The sequence below is a fragment of the Epinephelus moara genome, chromosome 2 (genome assembly GCF_006386435.1).
Source record: "Epinephelus moara isolate mb chromosome 2, YSFRI_EMoa_1.0, whole genome shotgun sequence".
Taxonomy (NCBI): domain Eukaryota; kingdom Metazoa; phylum Chordata; class Actinopteri; order Perciformes; family Serranidae; genus Epinephelus; species Epinephelus moara.
In genome coordinates, this window is record NC_065507.1 from 11,512,165 (window position 1) to 11,528,792 (window position 16,628).

At 42.2% G+C, this 16,628-nt stretch overlaps 1 protein-coding gene across 2 annotated transcripts; it reads left to right on the top strand.

The window, feature by feature from the left end:
- The first annotated feature begins 683 nt into the window (after nt 1-683).
- On the top strand, nt 684-16,355 carry sgcg (sarcoglycan, gamma). Of its 2 annotated transcripts, none has more exons than XM_050064329.1 (8): nt 684-1,088; nt 6,475-6,672; nt 7,244-7,348; nt 9,687-9,774; nt 10,649-10,768; nt 12,453-12,525; nt 13,672-13,795; nt 14,834-16,355. In XM_050064329.1, the coding sequence occupies exons 2-8, from the start codon at nt 6,478-6,480 to the stop codon at nt 14,999-15,001; spliced, it is 873 nt and encodes a 290-aa protein (XP_049920286.1). In that variant the 5' UTR covers nt 684-1,088; nt 6,475-6,477; the 3' UTR covers nt 15,002-16,355. The 2 variants fall into 2 exon arrangements, with proteins under 2 accessions (XP_049920286.1, XP_049920277.1); XM_050064320.1 differs by having other exon boundaries at nt 686-1,088; nt 6,471-6,672.
- The last annotated feature ends 273 nt before the right edge of the window (nt 16,356-16,628 follow it).

Consider the following 16,628-nt stretch of genomic DNA (forward strand, 5'->3'; position numbering starts at 1 on the left):
CTCTCCTGGCCAACCTCAGCAGTCAGTTGGTTGACACGGGAGGATCGTCAGCTGATTAGACTCATCTGGTCCCTCCCAGCTATAAATGTGCTCGCTGTTTCTCTTCCTTCCTTCAGCTGACAGCCATCCTGCATCCTGTTATTTTGGTTCTGCACCTTCAACACCTGCACACATGCTGTATATCCTTGCAGTGCTTTTGTTGCTGATTTACCCACTCTATTGTTTGTTTGTGTGTTTGTGTGTAACATTAGTTTAAAGTAAATCTCCCTCATCACTTTCCCATAGCCAGTTTGTGATGCTTGATAACAGCATGAACATCGTATATTTACTTATATTGAATGATGACCTAGAGTTATTGATATTTGTTCACCAAAAATACACAGAGAAAGTTCTGAAAATGAGCTGTGTTTTGTGATTGTAATAATTCAACACCATGACTCCAACAATTTCCATTTCAACAACTGCAACCTTCACCCCCCCTTCCTGTCTATTAATACGCTGTGTTTGCTGCCTGTCTCTTCTGCCACTCTGACTTACTAACTGCCCTCTTCAAGGTCCGCCCATCCTGCTGCCTGTCACCCGGCGCAGCTATCTGAAAGACCAGCTTAACTTTATGTTGAGAGCCATGACTGAAGTCTCAAATTAGACTGGACTGCACCGAGCTCTGGGCTGGGCAGTGAAAGTGACTCACTGGTATGCATGACAAACAACTGCCTCTGCTCATTATGGATGGTTTCTCTCTGTGTGTGTGAGAGAGATTGAACCTCACCACTGATAGTTAATTCTCCTCCCTCCTCCTCCTCTTCCTCCTCTCTGTGTCTCTCTCATACACGCTGATGATATTCAAATGTCTGCAGGAAGGCTAAAAAGGCAGAGGGAGTCAGAGTGGGTATACAGGGGAGTGGGAGCGCCGTCTCGTGGTGATTAGCTGGGGCACTTCCAGAGCTGGATTTATGGCACGCAGCTGTTGAGTGGCTGACAGACGTGTGAGGGGCTCAAGCACTGCTGCTTCTCAAGCTGCTCGTACCAGCTCGAGCTCTGCTTACTGTTGCGTAGGAAAGAGGACTGCTGTGCCTGAACACACAACGGTGAGTAGCCTGCCTTTTCCTTTCATAAATACTCTGTGGCGTTTTGTTTCTTTCATAACTTCGTCTTGAGATCATGTTTTCATAATAGCAACCTTTGACCTACTGCACAATATCTTAAAATGTGTTTTGTGTCTTACGTTGTGCTGTGATCACTTTGTAGTCCTCCACAGAAGTAGTTTGGGGTTTGGAAAAAGTGTTTTAGGTTGCCAGCTGTCTGCAGTTTTACCATACATGGCCAGCAATATTGGAATACAAAAATAACTTCAGTGAAAGAGCACCTAATGTTTTCTGTGAGAGCAATACTCCAGTGTCTTATCATTCCATTAGTTATACCCATAGTGTGTGTGTATGTGTGTGTGTGTGTGTGTGTGTCCTGTGCTTTTTTAAATTTAGTTCACAATGCCATGTCCTATTTTTAGAAGTTAAGGCATCACAGCAGAGTGGAGCCATGACGCCGGCTACTCACTAGACACAGACATAAACTTCAGCCCTGCGCTCAGCTTTCGATCCGTCCTCACGGCAAGCTCCTCAGAGTATTCCTCTGTGAACGTCCTCCAGCTACACAATTTGAGCTTTTCCCTAACTCACTGAAACTTTTGGCATTTGGTCAGGTCAAGCCTCGGCTCAGAGGGAAGCCTGGATTCTCAATTACAGCCAGATCCCTGTGGATTTCAGGCAAGCAGTTCGCCTGTCCGGCTCGGCCCTTGCTCTCATCCAGAGGTCAGAGACGGAGCCAGGCAGGGAGCATCACTTGTTTAAGGTTAATTGAGAGGGTGCCCCTTTAAAAATTGCCCTGCTAACAGAACTGAACTGAGTGCTCTTCATCTTTGGGAGCGGGGGATTGTGTTAGAGGTCTACAGCGCCTTTGAAACTTGTCTCTCTCGTGGTATAGGATCCATACCTGCTTTAAAGTTTTAGACGGACTCATTTTAAACAACCAGTTTTCAATCACCAGGAGGCTTAAAAAAAAGCACAAATCCAATAAAAACTATTTTCTCTCCAAGGTCAGACTCTATTTCCGATCATAAAGCCTCATATATCGAGCATTCCTGGCACTTGAGCAGCGAGACTGTTCGGGGTATGTTTATTTGGGTTGCTATGGAGGGAGCAGTCTGTGGCTAAAGGGCTGGTGGTAAAACAAACCGGAGCTGGAAGACGCCTCTTTGAGATCCAGCCTCAAAGCTGCCTCCTCCTCCCACTGCTGCTCAAGTACAGAGGCCTCTTAATGCTTTCATTTAAAGTAATTAGACTGGGTTAGATCAAATTCATTACCAACGTAATGAACAAACCCAGAGCTCTTCCACCCTCACCGCTCATTTGCTCAGAGTGGGCTGATCAACGTGTTAACACGCAAATGATCTGTGGTTGTTAATAGGTATAGGGATATTGGAATCGGTCAATTTAACAGACACTGATTAATCTTAGTCCTCTTTTGAGCCTCGGTGGAGAACCCCAACTGAATCCATGTTGATTAAACTAGCTAAGCAATGCCATGTTGCAGCACACACCCTCACTGTAAGTTTCTTTGCTGTGTTGCTGAGATTCAGTTTGTCATCATGACTCACTCTCACAAGTACAATTTCATCATATAAAAATCCGGTGAGATGCAGGGTAAAATGAGCATTTCACATCACCTACTACTTATCAATCCTTGATCTCCTCTCCCATGTGGAAATGGCACAAAGTCATTTTTTTCCTCTTTTCAGGCAAGATTCATTTGTTTGGTTGTGGAATAAGGGCTATTCATCACAGCTGGGCTCGCAGGCCATGTGACAGGTCCTGTGGAGAGGCAGGTTCGGTCATAGAAATACTCTCAGCCTTTTATGCCAACACGTCTCCTCCCAATGTTTACTGCAAACAGCAAGAAACGAGCTGCGGAGACTATGGGCCTTTATTATCGGCTCCCTTACACCTCCTGGACCTCAGTGAGTTCAGACCCCAGCAGCAAGCGAGTTTGCTTTTATTCATCGCCCCTTGCTGCGAAGGCGGAATGATATTTACTCCATTATTTATAGAGTTTGCTCATACAGTAGGGGCTGTATGCAGAGTCTGTGTGCTCGTATCACACGGGAGTCACAGCAAGATGATGTGCCCGGCTGAACATCTGTCAGTGTCAAAGAAGAATGACTTTTTGGTTTGTTAAGCAGCTCCTTTAACATGATGGAGAACGTCTTTACTGTGGCAGTAAGACGCAACATCTGTCCCGTATGTAAATCAGCCCGGCTACTGAGTCTGAGTCCCTGGCAGGTTCAGAAAACACTGCTGAGACAACCTAAATACATCTTTGTTCAGATAACTTTTCCTATAAAGTTTAGATGTGGCAGCTCTAAAGAATTGATGAAGATGTGGAGCAGGTTGTTGCTTGGAGAAAGCTGCAGTCTGTCTTTGTTTCTGCCTGCTCTGGGTGTTTTATTGACTCGTAATAATCTACAACCGACAGCATTTCCTCCAGGCCTTGTCCTCAGTGAAAACAGCTTTTTCTGCAGCCTGCGTTGGTTATTAATGCAGATTATTCAACAGAGAGTGACACTGCTCCCCTCTCTGCGGCCCTGTGTGAGGCTGCGTGGTCCTTGGCTCCACTGTGCTCAAACACACACTCCCCGTGTCGTTGTGAAATATCTCCCTGAGGTTCCCTGTTGACACATTGTCAGATGGTCCAAATGTGCTGACTGGGGGGCTCGCTCGCAGGTTCTGCAGCCCTGCAGTTGAGCTCTGCTTGCTCTTACATGAGCTGAATACAGAAAACCACTATTGGCGTCATAACTTGTAGGACTTGCTGTGGTAAACGCTAACATTCATCTCGGTGATTTTTGTCACTGATAGCCTGCTGCTGTGGAGCCAGAATGTTCCGCCTCTGCTCTGTAATAAGTGGCATTTTCCTTTGCCGTTTGACTTTTTGAAAAAATGCTGGAAATTCCATCAACTTTTCCGTTGGCGCAAAGAGCCAGATATCCACTGGTTCTGTGCACAAGCTCTGAGCTCATGAATGATATACTGTGCACTGTGTGAACAAGGGATTGTTAAGAGGAGCAATCAAACAGCTTGTATGCATACAATTAAATATACAAAGGCTTGAAGTGAATATGGTGAATTCAGATTTTAAAGGAAGTGTAAAAGCTGCATGTCAGAGATGGAAATCAACCTCATCATCTGATACAGACAGCAAAGACCAAACCAATAGAAAACATCTGTTGCTTACCCTCTTTTATGTACATATATATAATGCTTCTATGATGAAATATTCCCATATTAAAAAAGAGTGAAAGAGGCTTCTTGAGAACAGAACAGAAAATTAAAATCCATCACTGCTGTTGCCCTCAACTCTGCAGAGATTTATAGCAACTTCTAGCTAATTTTGGTTTTCCAGCCTGTAAAATTACTGTTCTGTTTCCTTCTAACCACCTTAATTGAGTAATTTTGACCTCAGCAGACACCTGTTTTTGGCAAGAAAGCTATCAACACAAACTGAACACCACCTGCTCACACAAAGGAAAATTTTGCTGCTCACAATAGTCTTTTTTTTGTCTTTTAGATATAAATCTACTTCTTATTTGGAGATTACTAAATTCTGATCTGTTTCTCTTAAACCCCGTTTAAGGAGCAATAAGGAGCTAAAGAACACATCAGCAGTTCTTTTGCTGTGCTCATAGGTTTCTCAGAAGTTTCTCAACTCTGAGAACAGATAAAATACACAGAGTTGGGACACGAATTTGATCAGAGACAAATTCCTGAAATTTCTTTCTTTTCTTTCTTTTAGATCTTACTGTTATCTAAAGAGCTGACAATTTTAGAATAACAAAGATTACTGCAGTGAGAGAGGAAAAGGAGCAATTTAAGATCTGAAATTAGGATTGGGCTGAGGCAAGAGGAAGGCTGTTTCTCAGGAGCTGAATTAAAGAAGTATGAAAAAATGGATAAAGAAGAGATTAGCTGGTGAACACATGCTGCGTTTCTACTGTATGGTAAGGTGTGGCTCGACTCACTCGTAACCTTGTTTTTTTGTGATTTTCTATTGACAAAGGTTGTGGATAGTACCTGGCACTTTTTTGGTATCACCCCAGTTGAGGTTCCAAGAACACTTAGCCAATATATTGAAAGTGGAGTTAAAGACTGCAGACCACCAGTTGGTCAGAGAAAAATGTCACTTGTGAAACAGTTAATAGGTGATATCATTGGTGAACCTTTCCCTTTTAAAAAGCCAAGCCATCAATTGAGACTGTAGTTTTTTATTCACTTGACTCAGAGTTTTTAAAACATGAGATTTTTTTTAAAAAAAAAAAGGCATCCCGAAAAACCCTGTGGTTAATTGATGAAGTACAGACGCTCCTCCAGGACTTGTTGCACAAAACACCTTATGTTTTCTCCTCAAGTATGACACTTGAGGCTTAATTTCTCCTTTGTTGAGGGACTTGCAAAGAACCCCTTGAAAGGTTTCTTTTGTCAAGGAAAAACATAAACTCATTTATTGCGTTAAAAATGATTTTACTGTTCCCATGGACATTGTTTGTTTGTTTGGACTCACACTTGTGATGCCTGTTATTGTCTCACAAAGTTGGCTCATAGTTAGACAGTAAAAAACGGGTAGTAGAAATGATAGTGGGAGACAAGAAAACCATATTGGTCAGAGGCGGAAGAGATTACACTTCTGGAGGAATACAATCATAGAAGCACAAACTACAAAGTAAGAAAATTGTTAAATCAGAAGCATATCCAACAGGTTTTCCTGGTCACAGAAGATTCTTCTCGGGGTGCTCTAGTGTTTTTTCATTCATCACCATAAACTCCATCACGTTGCACTTGAAATAGAGTCAGAGATACCTAATGGGTTTTTTTTTTTTTTTTTTTACCTTGCTATGGTTGCTAAGGTCTTTTGTGCAATGGTCTAGATTCCTTAAGTAAAAGACCAAGACAAAGGGAAATCCTTAAATACATTTTAAGGAAACCTTAACGAGAAGACTTCAGGGTGTTTTGTGCAACCGATTTTATTTTGAGGAAACCTCAACTAGGACTTTACGGAAAATCTTAACTTAAGGTATTTCCCTCAGGTGATGGTGTAGACCAAAATCAGATCTAAAAAAGAGAACATTTATGTTCTGTAACTGCTTGATGTGTAAATAAGCAACGTTTTGCACATGAACTAAAAAATGTGATAATATGTCAGTATGTTGTCTTGATGGCCCCCAAGTGGCCAAAAAATGTTATTGCAGATTTAAATACAGTGTTGGTTTTGTCAAAATAATTCTCTCTGTGACTCTGTAGCATGTTATGTCCATATTCACTGAACAGCACAAAGGAGCAGTATGTCTTTATGTGTTTTTTTCTATTTCTTCTTAAACATCTGTTTCTGTTGCCCATGTACCTGCCTTCCCACGATGTGCCCAGCTAGCAGATGGTGCGGGAGCAGTATGTCACCACCACCCAGGGCAGCAGCTCGCCCAGGCCGGTGCCCGAACACGTCTACAAGATCGGCATCTATGGCTGGAGGAAGCGCTGCCTCTACCTGTTTGTCCTGCTGCTCATCATCATCCTGGTAGTCAACTTCGCCCTCACCATCTGGATCCTCAGGGTGATGTGGTTCAACACGGTACGCATGACTCACCTTGGCAGTCTGTATTTTCAGCTGGAATAGTTTCTCTCCCTCTCCATATAAATCTTTAGTATAATTTATCAGTGTCACATCCTAAGTTCAAACCAACCTGGTGACCCTGCTTATTATTATCAGCAGTGGAAACAGTGGTATTGTCTATCGTTAACGGATACTTGGCTGTCTAAGCAGGATAGTTTGTGTTTCTTATTTCATGGAGTCTTGTCAGCTTTCTGTCTCAAGTCCAGATGGCAACCATGGATTTATGCAGAAGCAGAAAAAAGGATGCCACAAACCTACACACACACTCATGGACACACACACTGCTGCGAAGTGCCTGCACAGCTAAATCAGCTGGTTGGTTTAGTCCTACAGGGAACATAACTGAGTTTCACTCTTGGAAACATAATGAAGTGACTGGAAGACACAATCTTAACTCCCAGCCTACCATATTTTGGATTCTTACTTTGCATACTTTTATTCAGCTTTACTTGCAGATTGTAATTTTGGTGTTACACTTTCCTGGCTGCATCTTTATCTGAACATATGTGTGTCTTCATTTTGGTTGTAGGAAGGAATGGGACTCTTACAAGTAAACTCAGACGGGGTCAAGCTAGACGAGGGGGAGTCTGAGTTTCTTTTCCCTGTCTACGCTGAGGAGATCCACTCCAGAGAAGTAAGATAATCAAGAACACACACTTTTCTCGCTCGTCTTCCCAGCTGCCTCTCCACTCTGCTATCCCTCTTTTCCTCCCTGTCTGGCTTTCCTCCCTCTTTGTATCGTCTTCCAAGATAATTCTCAAACTTCTGTTTGCTCAGCTAAGTGGCCCAACAGCCTGGCCATTATTGCATCTCACTGTTTACAAAACTTAAAACTTGATTGTGAGTTGGATCTGTGAGGACTACACGTCCTGTCGTCATCTAAATCTAATTTCTTGCAGACACTCGAGCAGTCTTTATCCAGCTGTAGTGAGTGAACTGCATATTTCTGACTGTACTTTTTTTGGGGAGATGTGTCAGAACAAACTGGATTTGGCAGCCCCGCACCGTGCACGTGGTGGTTCTGTGAGCTCCCCATTAACCTCAGGGATATTTGTGGTGGAAAGTAGTTTATGGCCCGCCTGCTAGCAGCAGATGGGAACACTTTGCTGCAGTTGTTTACATGTTATGGCTTTTCTTGCTCATAGCAGCAATTTTTTAGCATTCTTTCTTCTTTATGGGCCTCATTAAAAAGGTAATGTATTCCTCATTTATGGACGGACACTTTCTCTAATGTAATCTATGGACGTCTAATGAGATTCAGGATTTAGTGAACCACCACCTCACCTTCCACATGAAAGTTAGTTTCTTAGATCATTGTTGTTAATGGGGCTTCCTGACAGCTGCAGAGGAGCAGTGGTGATTTATTGTTAAGGTCGCCTCATTTAAACATTTTATAAAAGCTTTTTATAATCGTGTCCCACTCACCTGGTGTCATATCTTCTGCTAATATCTGTGTAAAAATCTGTACCATTTTCCACAAAGCTGGCCGCCAACGTCATTAGACGCTTAATTTAGGTTGACGTCAGGTTACCAAAATTCCTTGTCAGGACAACGCCTGATGCCACCGTCAATTTGACGTAGTATGCTGACGACAGATGACACTGATTGTCAAGCAACGAAAATCCAACATCTCATGCCAACATCACTTTGAACTAACATAACAACATTTAGGTATGGAGAACAAAACCCAACGTCTGCAAAATGTCATAATGTTAGCATCCACACAACGTGAAATTCTTATGTCGTTAGACATTTAAAATATCGTCAACACAATTTTCATTTCAACCAAATTTATAGGTTGAAAAGTCTCTCTGGTTGTTGTATAACCTCCTTCAGCAGGATTATCTTAAATGTTAAGTCATTAATAAAGGATCTTTACAATAATGTAAGTCTCCATCCATCCATCCATTTTCAACCGCTTATCCGGGGCCGGGTTGTGGGGACAGCCGGCCGAGCAAAGCACCCCAGACGTCCCTCTCCCCTGCAACGCTTTCCAGCTCCTCCTGGGGGACTCCAAGGCGTTCCCAGGCCAGATGATATATGCAATCCCTCCAGCTGTCCTGGGTCTGCCTCGAGGCCTCCTACCAGTAAAACGTACCCAGAATACCTTTAACAGGAGGCGCCGAGGAGGCATCCTGATCAGATGCCTGAACCACCAAAACTGACCCCTTTCAACATATAGGAGCAGCGGCTCTACTCCGAGCTCCCTCTGGGTGTCAGAGCTCATTACCCTATCTCTAAGGCTGAGCCCAGACACCCCACGGAGGAAACTTATTCTGACTGCTTGTATCCGCAATATCATTCTTTTGGTCACTACCCAGAGCCCATGACCATAGGTGAGGGTTGGGACGTAGATGGACCAGTAAATTGAAAGCTTTGCCCTCCGGCTCAGCTCCCTCTTCACCACAACGGTCCGGCACAGCGCCCACATCACTGCAGACCGCTGACCATCTCATGCTCCATTCTACCCTCACTTGGTGAACAAGACCTGAGATACTTTAACTCCTCTGCTTGGGGCAGCAACTCACTCCCAAATCAAAGGCGGCAATCCAAAACAAAAAAGACAAAGCAAGAGTCTCCAGCCATGTTAGTGGCTCTGTGAGGCTGTACTTAAGCACAATGGTGCTAAATGATAATGTCAGCGTGCAAACATGCTCACAAGAACAATGGTAACATGGTGGTGTTTAGAGGGTTTAATGTTTACCATGTTCACCATCTCAGTTGAGCTAACACTTTCTAATTAGCACAAAAAAGTACAGCTACACAATAGAACTAAGGCTGTTGGGAATGTCAGTTCCACAGGCATTTGGTCATAAACTAACATGACCTAATTTCAACCAAGTTGTGAAAATATTAAATATTCTTTTACATAAAAAAACTGATTTCTATTCTCTAATCTCTATGTTACAAATGTGTATCAGTTGGACATACGCAGCATGTTAAAATTGCCTTTCCCCCTCTCTTTTTTCCAGGACTCTTCACTTCTAGTGCACTCATCGGAAAATGTTTCCCTTAATGCCCGCAATGAAAACGGTGATGTCACGGGGCGGATATCTGTGGGTAAGGGCCCTGAAAGAGGACACATGTACACACAGAGAGACACATAGAGCACTCATGCATAACAAAGTATCCCATTGATGTATGAGGGCGATAGTAAAGTCATTCATGCACTTGTCCTGCAGCAATTTCTCATCTAACATTAACAGTGACAAGAAGCCATCTTTCCATTTATATTCTCTTCGATTTCCATTTAAAATCCATTAAATGCAACATTCCTCTGTCTACCATTGCTTCTAGGTCGTTCTATATTACGCAGAGGGCCCGGGGCCTGTGGAGGATCATATTTGTGCGTCTTTTATGGCTCACCAACGGCTGCATTGGAGTGTTTTGTCATAATTAAAAGGCCAACAAATGACCCAGCTAATTGCCGTGTTCCACAGTGCCATTATGTGTCCTTGATCATTAAGCCGTAAAAAGCATAGCCTGCATCCTCTCGGCCCTCTGTGAATAAAAGTAAAATGCTTGTTAGGGGAGATGACATGCCGGTTCACAGTTGTAGGTGATAAAATGGGTTAAATATCTCGCTTGCTGATCTACCTGCTTTAGATTTGCCTCTCACAGGGCTGTGAGGATTAATGTAGAGAGGGCTAAAGTTGAAAGACCTCAGATATGTCACCTGCCAGTTTGAGCAGTATGGTCACTGATTTACCTTGTGAATTTACACATTTTTAATCTACACATTTCTTTTATTTTGCCACTTCCTGTGAGGAAATTTGAAATTGTCACACAACAAAGCATGCCTCATTATATTCTCGCAGCACTGCAGATTTGAAAAGTAAAACAGGAAGAGAAAGATTTGATTTGGACTCTTTTATCTCCATGTAACATTGCCAAACCCCTTCAGGTATTCTTGCTGTTGTTTTTGTTGTTGCAGGCCCAAAAGAGGCTCAGGGACACGCTCGGAATCTGCTCATTAACTCCCACAATGACAACATGCTGTTCACTGCAGATGGCGACCAGGCTGTGATTGGACCAGACAAACTACGAGTCACAGGTATTCCAACGGCTGCCACCTGCTGTTTCCATGGAAATACTGCACACCTCGTGGCGATTTTTTTTTTTTTTTTTCAGATTTGGAAAAAAAAGATAATATTGACAACAGATGTGAACTCAACAGGAGTAATTTGGTTTGATGGCAGGTATCTGTGCAACAATCCAGCAGCCAAGGACAAAGACAGATGAAGTCATTTCTGTAATCATTCATGAATACAGTCGAGTGTGTGGATACCTCTAAATTGCACCAATTTAGAAACTCAGTTATCTATTCCAATCAAGCGTCTTTTCATCTACAGTTTTGAGCCGACAAAAGAATATCACACCTCAGTACCACACAGTATGTCATATCATATAACCAAGCGATGAAAGAAACAGTATTACAGGCTATCAGGCTGAGCCACCCATGTTATATGTTCTGTCCTGCTTTCCCTTACTGTCTCTCAGTGTCCAGTGTGTGTATTGATTGTGTTGTGGGTCACTGACCACACTCTGACGGCTGATTAATGATGAAGGGAGTGTCAGCTGATAGCCTCATTATGCCCGAGGTCATTGTGCTCCACAGAGAGCAGCCTGCTCTTACTTTTCAAAAACAGGCTTCATATAAAATGAAGCAGTGCACAGTGAAAACATGACTGAGATTATAGCCACGCAGGCAGCTCTGTGAGACTGTACGGACAGCTCTTTGAGCTAAATGTTAAAGTCCTCATGCTAACATGCACCTGATAAGGAGTCTAACATCCTGGCGTGAATCAGGTTTAGGCTACTGTTCTTACAAAGTCAAGATAGGATCCTTAAATGGCTGAATTTCAAGGAGCCTACATGATCAAATCCCACTTAAGGACTGTTCCAGTGTCAAGGATCCTTCGAATTCTGCTGGAACTGAGTCCTTCCTTGAGAGAATTTTCAAGGATGCATGTGTGTATCCTCAGTGGGCATGTAGTACCCACAATTCCTCATGCACGGTTTGCCTTAAATGAAGGTGGAGCCTCTTCAATGACACACCTGGGCACTCGCTAGCCTGTTCTAATGTGTGTTCACCGAATGCCAGGAAGGAGTCTCTCCTAACCTCTGTAGGAACCTGACCGAGGAAGAATCCTTGACTTTGAGATGCACCATTTGTCTTTAGCATGTTAGCATTAGCACAAAAAACACAAAGTGGTTATTTCACTAAAGGCTCAAAAATGTGGCATACTGCTGGTGCTAGGGGTAAAACCAGGGAGAATAAGATGAGATAATCCTTTCTTATCAGAGTCAGGATTCATCCTCTGGGGACCATGAATGTCTACTAAACTTGATACCATTCATGTAATAGTTATAAGATATTTCAGTCTGGATCAAAGTGGTGTACTGATCAACAGACCAGCATCTCTGGAGCCACGCTATTAGCATGGGTAAACATTTAAATGTTTTGCTCAAACGCAGCAGATGTCTAACAGCTCATTAGATGCTCATTTCAAGTAGTTGCATATTATTTTTATCCCTTATTTTGGTCTATTTTGACTGCAAGATAGCAGGAAATTTGGAAATCACAGAAACTGTGCAGGCTATTCCAGTGATGAACATATCATCAGAGCTTTTAAGAGTGTATTAAAAAATATTGCACATGATTATATCAGATCAGACTACATGTGTGTCTGTTACGCACCTTGAGTCCACCTCTGAAGTGTCTCTTTCTTCATCAGGACCTGAAGGAGCATTGTTCCAGCATTCAGTGGAGGTGCCACTGCTGAAATCTGAACTGCTGAAAGATCTGAGGTGAGTATGTCAGCCATCTTGTATGGGTCATATTGTTGGATAATCAGTGGTGCAGTTGATGAGGTGGGTCTACTATAGACAGGTAGGTTACCAAGGAGGATACTTTCCTATATACTCCACTGGCTTTTTGTCAGATCGGTGGGTATAATAATAATCATAATAGTCATAATCTTTATTTATAAAGGCTTTTCAAAATAGAGTTACAAAGTGCTTTACATGTCAATAAACGGACAAGACACAAAAACAAGAACTTCTAAAAGAACTGATAAAAACACTTTGGTATATAAAAACTGAGGAAATAAAAGACAGTTTAAATTAACTTAAAACTCAAAAATCGGGAAAAGGCTCTCCGATAGAAGTATGTTTTAAGAAGGGCTTTAAAAGAGATCACCGACACGACCACCCTGATTTCCTCGGGCAAACCGCTCCAGAGCCTTGGGGCCCTGACAGCAAACGCTGTGTCCCCCTTTAGTTTTCAGCCAGGCCTCTAGAACAGACAAAAAACCTCAAAGTATGTCCTGGTGTGTACCGCACTAGGATGTTGGAGATATAACTGAGAGAGAGGCCATGACGAGCCTTAAAAGTGATGAGTAAAATCTTCAAATATTTTCTAAAACATACTGGGAGCTGGTGCACAGAGGCTGTACCTGGAGTGATGTGATCACGTTACCTGGCAACTGAATTCTGTATTCTGGCGTCAAATAATAGATTTTTGATTCAGGCAAAAAAAGAGGCTGTTGCAGTGATCCAGGCGTGAAGAGGTTAAGGTGTGTAAAATTGTCTCTGTCTTTAAAAGTTAAAATGGATTTGTTTTAAAAAATATGTCTTAAGATCATGAAAGCATGCTTTGTGACGAGCTGCTCAAGACTTAAATGACTGTCAAACCAGACCAGATATTTGAACACTACAAGTCACGTGGAAGTATTAGAAAGATATTCAGAACGTTCAGTTGATCGGGCCAAGTATGTTTGACATCCACTTAAGAAATACAAAGTGTCAAGGTCACTCTTAAGTCTGTAATTTTACGTCCCTTAACATCACCCTGTCACCACTGAGGTGCAGACTGTGTAGAGTGAAACTGCAGAGGATTCGATTATATAATGTGGATGAAAGCTGCGCTTGTTATGATGAGTTGCTCTCCTTCAGGTTGGAGTCTCCTACCCGCTCCCTCAGTATGGACGCGCCAAAAGGAGTTCATCTCAAAGCGCTGGCTGGCAACATCGAGGCTGCTTCCAACATGGATGTTATCCTGCAGTCGAGTATAGGGCTGGTAAGAACAACTGTGTTCACTTCCTGAAGTCTTCTACACAACAACTTCTGTTTATTCTTTTGATTAAGGGTATATAGACAGTATGCTTTTGGAACAACATGCTGCTTCACGCTTGTGTAATCTCTCACAGTCACACCTGGGAGCTTTTCATCTGAGCGAGCCTCACTCAAGTGCAGTTTGACAGTAGCTTTGCTTTATCCATTTGTTGGAGTTGTTCAGCCAAAACACCTCCAGATCGCCCTGAGAGAGCTCATTAGACCAGTTCTGCTTTTACATTTCTACTTTGGTGTGTTGTAAAATGTAACATATATCCATTGTGTGGCTGTAAAGGTAAGAACACTGGTATTATACTGTACTGTACTGTACTGTACTGTATCTGTGGACGTCCAGCAGAGTTAAACACGAGGAGCTCTTCATGGAGCCAAGAAGAGCCCCGAGATCCTCATCTGGCAACTGTAACGAGTTCATTAACATTTATCTGGGCTCTGTAGGTCTGTTGTGGTGTAGCGGTTTGCAGTTTCCATGTTATTGTTTAGAGTGAGCTTTGGTGATTGATTGTGGCTGAATCTGGACTGGATAAATTGTTGTGGTGTGGCTAAATGGCAGAGTGAAGCACTGTTTTGACCTTTTTTAATGCATTCTCAGTAAAGTTGCACATTTATATGACGCCATAGTTGCAGGGTATAACACACCCTCGTGTCTTTTCTTGCTCTGGGGAAGAAAACTGGATGTTAATCTGCACTGAACTTGTCACGGATAATAGTGAAAGTTATTTGACTGCTCACATTTTCTGGTTTTCTGCCACAGGAATGTGGACTCAGTGTCACATCCTCTTTATTGTATCTTCCTTAGGGATCAGTGCAGGGTTTATGAACTCACTGAACATCCCTCTACCTCCCAGCATACTGTGTGTCATGTGTTTATATGCACTCGCCTTAAGTGGAAAGAATTACGTACAGTGATATTTTCTTGTTGATTTAGTGCATCTCTGTTGTTCTCCTTGTAACGTCCTTGCTCTCTACGCTGTCTGCCGTGCAGCTGGTACTGGATGCTGAGACGGTGCGCATGCCGAGCCTGCCCCTGAGCGAAGGAGGGGTTTCTGGAAACGCTCAGGGTCTTTACGAGGTCTGCGTCTGTCCCAGCGGCAAGCTCTTCCTGTCCAAGGCTGGGGTCACCTCCACTTGCAGCGAGAATCAGGAGTGCTAGAAAGACTCTGACAAGGTAATCGATTTCCCATCTCTCAGTAGATGCATCTACTGGGAGGCAACAAGCACAACTGTTTATATCTGGCCTGAGTGTTTTTTTTTTAATCTTTATACCACAGTGGGTCTGTGATGATCTCAGAGCTAAGATCCCACTTGCACATCAAGGCCTGTAAAAATACAAATGCCTGCTGGCGTACATGTTGGAGATGTCATGAAATGCATCCTTTTAGTTGCATTTATGACCTTCTAACCATTCAGCTGAAAGAAATTGCTACTCAGTTCCAAATTTATCTGCATCAGAGCTTTGTGGAGGATTTTCTTTTTACACACACACACAGTGTTATGGCTGGGCTATGAGGAGCTGGTAACAGCTTACATCCTATGCAATATATGTGGTGCAATAAATAGAAAAACATGACACATATCAAGGGCTTGGAATAATCAAATATCTCTAAAATGCAGACTGAATGTTACTTAAAATATTTATTTTGGTTTACATACGCCCGTCTGGCTCCAAGCTCTTGGTATGTAGGAGTTTTTGTCTTAGTGTTTAGCATGTTTTTATTTAATTAGGGGGGAGGGGGGGGGGGGGGGGGGGGATGAAAAATGCTGGTTAATATTTAGTTATCATTGTTACGTCAGAGATTTAGAGGTGGATTTTATCTTCTTTTTTTTTTTCAAGCTCAGATGCAACTAGGCAGCAGACTTGTTTCTTATTTTGCTTTATAGGTTTGAGATGAATATACCACCATGTTATGGTACCATAAATTGTTAGTATTGTAATTATGTGTTTGGTTTTTTGTTTTCTTTTTACATTTAAAAGATTATGTATGATTTGCCTGTGTTAATTCTAAACCTCGCATAAGCATGCAGTTAGGCATTAGCTACAAGACAGGATTTTTTTGCAAGTAAGCTGGTCTGTGTTTACAGCCGAGGGTCTGTGACTAACAAAACATTACATCTGACCACTGCGACATGGAAGCAACAACAACACATCTATAATACTGTAGATTAGGATTCTGAGTGAGAAAAATAGTGGGATTGTTGTTTCAGTTTTACTTTGCATTTTGGGTCAAATATACTTTTGTTTTTACAGAGAATGCATGACAGGTCATCAACAAGTGCATCTGTAAGATTTTCATTCACTACGTCAAAGGGCAATATTTTGTATATTTCAGTTTAGCATCAGACTGTTTATAGCATAAGTAATATCTCATGGCGTTGTGTTATCATTGCCAGTATTGACTGAAGTAGATATTTTGCAGTTCTCACACATGTTCTGGCATATTTTGATAAGGTGTGTAATGTGTATTTATTAATTTTGTATGTTGAATAAACTTTGTGCTATTCTTTTATGATATGTGTCAGAGCTATTCATTTGCATGTACTTGTTCCTCTGAAGACTGGTGTCAGGTTTTTCTAATCAAATCTTAGGAACAAAAAGGCTACAGCTTTAAATTCAGTATATCATTTTTCAATGTCCACTGTTTCTTGTGTTCTGTGGTGCACTGAAGATGTACTACAGAGATGAATACAGGTCTGATCATTTCCTAACCATGTTTATTGGCTCTCTGGTGCACTCTAGTGGAAAAGCTCTGCAGTACCATCAGGATGCACAAAGTAGATGA

Bases quoted from the DNA above. Each gene is read 5' to 3' on its own strand.
- sgcg (XM_050064329.1), top strand. From the start codon at position 6,478: ATGGTGCGGGAGCAGTATGTCACCACCACCCAGGGCAGCAGCTCGCCC. The intron at 6,673-7,243 runs GTACGCATGACT...TTTTGGTTGTAG, and splicing joins GGGTGATGTGGTTCAACACG to GAAGGAATGGGACTCTTACA. The intron at 9,775-10,648 runs GTAAGGGCCCTG...TTGTTGTTGCAG, and splicing joins CACGGGGCGGATATCTGTGG to GCCCAAAAGAGGCTCAGGGA.